At 43.3% G+C, this 6,495-nt stretch overlaps 1 protein-coding gene across 1 annotated transcript in view; it reads left to right on the forward strand.

Moving 5' to 3' along the window:
- The window catches only part of Hsp90b1 (heat shock protein 90 beta family member 1), a 14,892-nt gene extending 10,334 nt beyond the window's left edge, over positions 1-4,558 (forward strand). Inside the window, exons 12-18 of the mRNA XM_021204240.2 lie at positions 756-1,025; positions 1,224-1,469; positions 1,888-2,024; positions 2,916-2,994; positions 3,090-3,245; positions 3,644-3,763; positions 4,268-4,558. Coding sequence (XP_021059899.1) covers positions 756-1,025; positions 1,224-1,469; positions 1,888-2,024; positions 2,916-2,994; positions 3,090-3,245; positions 3,644-3,763; positions 4,268-4,294 — 1,035 coding nt within the window. The 3' untranslated portion in view covers positions 4,295-4,558. The remainder of the gene's footprint in view (positions 1-755; positions 1,026-1,223; positions 1,470-1,887; positions 2,025-2,915; positions 2,995-3,089; positions 3,246-3,643; positions 3,764-4,267) is intronic.
- The last annotated feature ends 1,937 nt before the right edge of the window (positions 4,559-6,495 follow it).

A 6,495-nucleotide genomic window follows, 5' to 3' on the forward strand; every position in this document is an offset into this window, starting at 1 on the left:
TATGCAGCTAGAGACACAAGCTCAGGGGGTACTGGTTAGTTCATATTGTTGTTGCACCTACAGGGTTGCAGCCCCCTTCAGTTCCTTGGGTACTTTCTTTAGCTCCTCCATTGGGGACCCTGTGTTCCATCCAATAGCTGGCTGTGAGCATCCACTTCGGTGTTTGCCAGCATGCCTGTAATCTTAACAGCTTGAAGGAATGAGGTCATGTTAGTTAAGCCAGGGTTTATTAGCAGTTTGAGGCCACCTAACTTAGAACTGTCTCAAAAAGGAACTTCTTTGATTCTGAGATTATTGGGTCTCAAAGCTGATACATTCCCTCAACATAGAAATCCAGTTTTGAACAGAGCTGAAGGCAGGGAACATACCTAGCAGCTGTCTGGCCCAGTCACCCACATACTAGGCCCTTCAGTAAGCCCCCTACCAGCTGTCTGGTCCACAGTCACCCGCATCCTAGCCCTTCAGTAAGCCCCCTTTTGCCAGTAATGTAGTGATTAGAAGACTAGGTGGGGTTTTGTTTTTAAGCATTTGAAAATATTAGTCATTCTGTCAAAATATCTGAGTTCTAGCATTAGAATATTAACATTAGAAACAGTTGTCATTAATTCTAACGCAGTCTGATTGGGAGTACCCTGGCGCGTCCTGTCCCTTGATCAGTGGTGCGGCAGTTGTGCTGTCTCCTCCGTTGCTGCTGTCTTGGTCTCTGTAGCAAAGGTTTGAGATAAACCTTCCTGACCAGAGTCCATTTTCTTTAGGTGATTAGGAAGAAGCTTGTCCGCAAAACTCTGGACATGATCAAGAAGATTGCTGATGAGAAGTATAATGATACTTTCTGGAAGGAGTTTGGCACGAATATCAAGCTTGGTGTGATTGAAGACCACTCAAATCGAACACGGCTTGCTAAACTTCTTAGGTTCCAGTCTTCTCACCATTCGACTGACATTACTAGTTTAGACCAGTATGTGGAAAGAATGAAGGAAAAACAGGACAAAATCTACTTCATGGCTGGGTCAAGCAGGAAGGAGGTAAGATCAAGTGCAGCTGCTAGGGTCCCTGGGAGCTAGCTGGAGGCATACAGCCAATGCGGGAGAGGAAATAAGTTAACTGTGTAGCTGAGATAGTTAGGCAGATACCAGAGGACACTACCGTAAGTCTTTGTCTCACACAGCTAATGTGCCAAGGCAGAACTTGAAAACACATACTGCCTTTATTTAATCTTGTAGGCTGAATCTTCTCCGTTTGTTGAGAGACTTCTGAAGAAGGGCTATGAAGTCATTTACCTCACAGAGCCTGTGGATGAGTACTGCATTCAGGCTCTTCCTGAGTTTGATGGGAAGAGGTTTCAGAATGTTGCCAAAGAAGGAGTGAAGTTTGATGAGAGTGAGAAAACTAAAGAAAGTCGGGAAGCAACAGAGAAGGAGTTTGAACCTCTGCTCAACTGGATGAAAGATAAGGCCCTCAAGGACAAGGTATTTGGGGTTTGTAGACTTCAGTGTCTGCACATAGGAATTATCAGCAAGATAATCCACACTCAGTTTGTTCATTACCACTAGCAATTGTAGGCAGTGGCATGTACCTCACCTGTAACCTCAGGTGCTCGGGAGTAACAGCAGGGACCTGGAGATGCAGCTCAGTGACATACTCATTTGCTGTGCTGAAGACCCTGGGTTTGAGCACTGGAACCCACCCCCACCAAGAAGTTTCCTGTTGCTATATACTGATTTTGTACTAAGTTTTTACAAGTTTAAGGATAAATTTGTAGCTGAAAAAAAATCCAGATTTCACTGAGTGTCACTCCAGGATTCCTGAGTCCCTCTGTTCTCTGGGATGGTGACTAGCACTGCTTACTGCTGATCCTTACTTCTGTTTAATGTTTCTCATTCTAAGATAGAAAAGGCTGTGGTGTCGCAGCGCCTCACAGAGTCTCCCTGTGCTCTTGTGGCCAGTCAGTATGGATGGTCTGGCAACATGGAGAGGATCATGAAGGCACAAGCATACCAGACGGGCAAGGACATCTCTACAAAGTAAGAAACTGGGGATATCCCTACCACGACGCCAGCTCTTGTTCTTTTGATCTGCTCCATGAATTGTCCTGAGAGCTTCCTTAGTTTGCTTTAGAGTAAGAATAATGTCCACATTTACATCATGACTCACTAGGGGTTTTGTTTTGTTTTGGGTTGTTTGTTTGAGACAGGGTTTCTGCAGAGTTCTGGCTTTCCTGAAACTCTATAGACCAGGCTGGCCTAGAAATCACAGAGACCCACCTACCTCTTACCTCTGCCTTTCCCTACTGCTGGGGTTAAAGGCATTGCAGACCATGCCTGGCTCTCTAAGACTTAGGTTCTACGTAAAGAACACTGCTGTATATTTTCTATCCAACATTGTAATGCCATTTAAAACCCAATTGTCAGTGTCAGGAAAGTTACTGACCATTCAGCACTTACTGCATTGACACTGTAGTTCTGGACTGTTGGGATGACTCTCAGTAGTGCCCTAAGCCGTAGATGGATGTGTGGTATATCTGGCCTTGGAAAATGCTAATGAGCATGAGTACAGTGTATAGAATATACAGGAAACTTAATTGGAATTAATTTAAAAATAAGTGAAATTTTAGGGACCCATACTAGTAAAGGCATATTGGAGATTATATATTTACACGGCATCCATAACTATGTGGTTCATTGGTATAGTTAAAATATTAAGGGGATGAACAAGACATTAAACCAGTTCATTCACCCAGCAGAACTTGATTACTTTTACACATCATTAAGTAGTCCCTTCTTTTTTCACCAAACAATGGCTATATCCCCATCAAAGGAGGCTTTTTTTCCTTCTGTAATTAAAGCTAGAATACAGTAGGCACATAGACCCTAAAGTTGGTATCTTAACCTAATGCTCATTTTGTCTCTAAACAGTTACTATGCCAGTCAAAAGAAAACGTTTGAAATCAATCCTAGACACCCACTGATCAGAGACATGTTGCGGCGGATTAAGGTGAGCAGTGACTGACGGGGCTGCTCTCTTGTGGTCTTAAACAGAATGCTTTGTAAGCCTTACTCCCAATGTTAACCGAGTGTACCTTCTATCAGGAAGATGAAGATGACAAGACAGTTATGGATCTTGCTGTAGTTTTGTTTGAAACGGCAACACTTCGGTCAGGATATCTTCTACCAGACACCAAGGCATATGGAGATAGAATAGAAAGAATGCTTCGCCTCAGTTTAAACATTGACCCTGAAGCACAGGTTTGTATGTGCCCTTAACTATTATAGCATGTCTGACCCCCCCCTAGGGTGGCACCATCTGTGAAATTAACAAGAAATTTCCTGTGTCGTCTTTCTTTCCCACCCCTAGCCCTGACACAGGGTCTCTGTGTAGCCCTGGCTGTCCTGGAACTCACTTTTAGACCAGGCTGGCCTTGAACTCAGGGATCTGCCTGCCTCTGCCTCCCGAGTGCTGGGATAAAGGCGAGTGCCACCACCACTCAGCTCAGCTTCTGCCTTCTGCCTCTCTTGATAGCTTCCCTGTTAGGCAGATCAGATTTACGGGAGTGCTTGCTAAAACACCCATTTTGTTCTTAAACACATACGAACAAAATAGAGGGAGATGGAGGGCATTTACAGGTTGTGGATATCACCTTTAGGTGGAGGAAGAACCAGAAGAAGAGCCTGAAGACACCACAGAAGACACGGAAGACTCAGAGCAGGATGAGGAAGAAGAGATGGATGCAGGGACAGAAGAAGAAGAACAGGAAACAGAAAAGGTTTGAGAGGGATGGGCAGATGGGGCAGCATGAGTCTAGCAAGACTTTTAATATCTAGTCACTAAGGAGTAATTCGATACAAAAGTTGGCATTTGATACGAGCCTCAGAAGCTTTGGGAGTGGGGTGTTTATTTCTTATTTTCTAACCATTTACAAGATCTTTTAAAGCAGATTGCTTACCCCCCATCCCCAGAGCTTCTGTGAGGTAACATTTGGTTGGACTTTTTCAGGGGGTGGGGGTGGGGTATCCTTTCTAGGTAGTCCTGGCTTGCCTTTGCCTCCCAAATGCTAGGATTAAAGGTATAAAACTAAACCTCACTAGCATTAGGTAGTTATAAAGTTTTGATTACTTGTATTTAGGCATTGATTTTGTTGGTGAATTTTGAATTATCTTGCCAATAAGCAAGTACAAACAAAATAGTAGAAATTATTTGAATGTGAGCCTTTTCTGTAAAGTAAGGTTGGCTGCTAGTTTGTAATGTCTCCTGATCTTTGTTTTCACAGGAATCTACAGAGAAGGATGAATTGTAAATTATACTCTCGCTATGAATCCTGTGTGGAGAGGGAATATGAAATTTTGAAGTCATTTCTTTTGAGAGACTTGTTTTGGATGCTCCCCCAAGCCTCCTCCCCTGCACTGTAAAATGTTGGGATTATGGGTCACAGGAAGAAGTGTTTTTTTTTTTTTAGTTGAATTTTTTTTAACATTCCTCTTGAATGTAAATTTGTACTATTTAACTGACTATTGGTGTAAAATCTTGTCATGTGTATAAAAATAAAAAAAGATCCCAAATACTCTGTGCTTATTTTCATAACACAAATTATCTTAATACTTATTTTTCGTCCTGTCTGTTGGGTTCTTTAAAAAAAAAAAAAATTCCAAGTAGCTAGTTTGTGGTTTGGTGTGTTTCAGATCATGTTTTTCACTAAACAAACCCCAAACACATGTAAATATTCCTCTTCTAGAGATCAGAACATGATCTTCTGAGTGCCTGTGGCTGCTAGACTTGGCGTGATGTATGTACAGGAAGGGGAAACAATATTTAATATTGATTATAAAACTTAAGACTGAGAAGTCCTCACAGTAAACTCTACAGTATAATAAAAAGTAACGAGTTTTGAGACATGCTCTCATATGCTATGTAACTCCAGCTGGCCTTGAACTCAATAAGATCTGCCTGCCTCCTGAGTGTAGGAATTAAAGGCATTCGTACAAGGGTAATTTTGTTTTAAATTAACTTTAGGTGAACATGGTGGTCCACTTGGGAGACAGATCTCTTGAGTTCAAGATCTGCATGACACAGCTCAAGGACTGGAAAGACCCTGTCAAATGATGTGTTTGCTTTGCCTGCATGTATGCATATCTGTCTATTTGTATAAGTGTGTGTGTGTGTGTGTGTGTGTGTCTAGTACTCATGAAGGCAAGGCAAGCAGAAAGTCGTCAGTACATCGGACACTGTTCAGCAGGTTAGAGAGCTTAGTTGGTGGGCAGTGGAAGGGACAAAGATTCAGTGGCTTTTGCTTTGGAAGCAGGAAGATGCTGGTGAGTTTTGAGAACGACATGGCCTGACGCCAGGATAAAAAAGACAGCTAAGGAAGCTATGATGAGACATTTCAGGGAAAGCAGGAGTGGAGGGCAGAAGATGGGCAGGAAGCTACTGGTTATTTTCTTTGTTTTGGTTTTTCCAGGCGGGGTTTCTCTGTATGGTCTTGGCTGTCCTGGAACTCACTTTGTAGACCAGGCTGGCCTCAACTCAGAAATCTGCCTGCCTCTGCCTCTCCAGTGCTGGGATTTAAAGGCCTGGCAGGAAGCTACTTTCTTAACTGAAGAAAGAAACTGATGGTGGCTTGGTTAGGGTAGGCACAAGTGTGGGAATCGAAGTGGGCAGATATGGATGTCTTGTCCATATTCACCCAGTGGTATTTGTTGAGGCACACAATGAGATGAATTAGGATGAGCCCTGAGGGTCAGTCCAAAGAACTACGAGAATACAGTTGTCTCTCTTGCTGTCCTAATGAGTTCTGCTGCACACTTAAAGCATCTCAGCATTTCCCCCTAAGGCAGCACTGAGTGCCANCTTTGGGCAGCCACCATGGTCTCCTCTCTGCTCTCTCCCCAAACCCTTCAGTTATAACAGTGGTGGCTGGAATAATTGNAAAAGACAAGGTAGGTAATGGACATAAGTCCCTTAAATAATAGGAAAGCATTCAGCTTCCTATAGCAGCCAGCCACCTTGACCTCTAAATCTTTCAGTATAGATTCTCTACTAACCAGACTCAGGTGGCCTAGGACCCTTAGTACTGCTCATTTTAGAGACTGAGGTAGCTGCTGTAACAACCCTTGCACATCTCCAATAGCAATGAGATGAATCAAGTCAACCTCACAGGATCAAATTCTAGGCATTATTTCCTCCGTAAAGTATGGCTGGCAACTACTGTAGAAACGAGACACAAAACGTCATTTCCATGGAAAGTCCGTGACACTTTCTGCTCCACTAAGTGTGTGTGTGTGTGTGTGTGTGTGTGTGTGTGTGTGTGTGTGTGTGTTTTCCTTCACTCCCGCGACATGGCTTCTCAGTGCAGCCACAGATGCCCTGGAACTCTGTAGACCAGGCTGCCTCACCACAACTATTAGACAGTCTTGAGTGTTAAGAGCGAGCGAGCTGCTGCAGCACTAGGTATCCAAACATTGGGGACAATCTAAAAGTCAAGAGGGACTGAGCAAACTGGAC

Source organism: Mus pahari, chromosome 9, assembly GCF_900095145.1.
Source record: "Mus pahari chromosome 9, PAHARI_EIJ_v1.1, whole genome shotgun sequence".
Taxonomy (NCBI): Eukaryota; Metazoa; Chordata; class Mammalia; order Rodentia; family Muridae; genus Mus; species Mus pahari.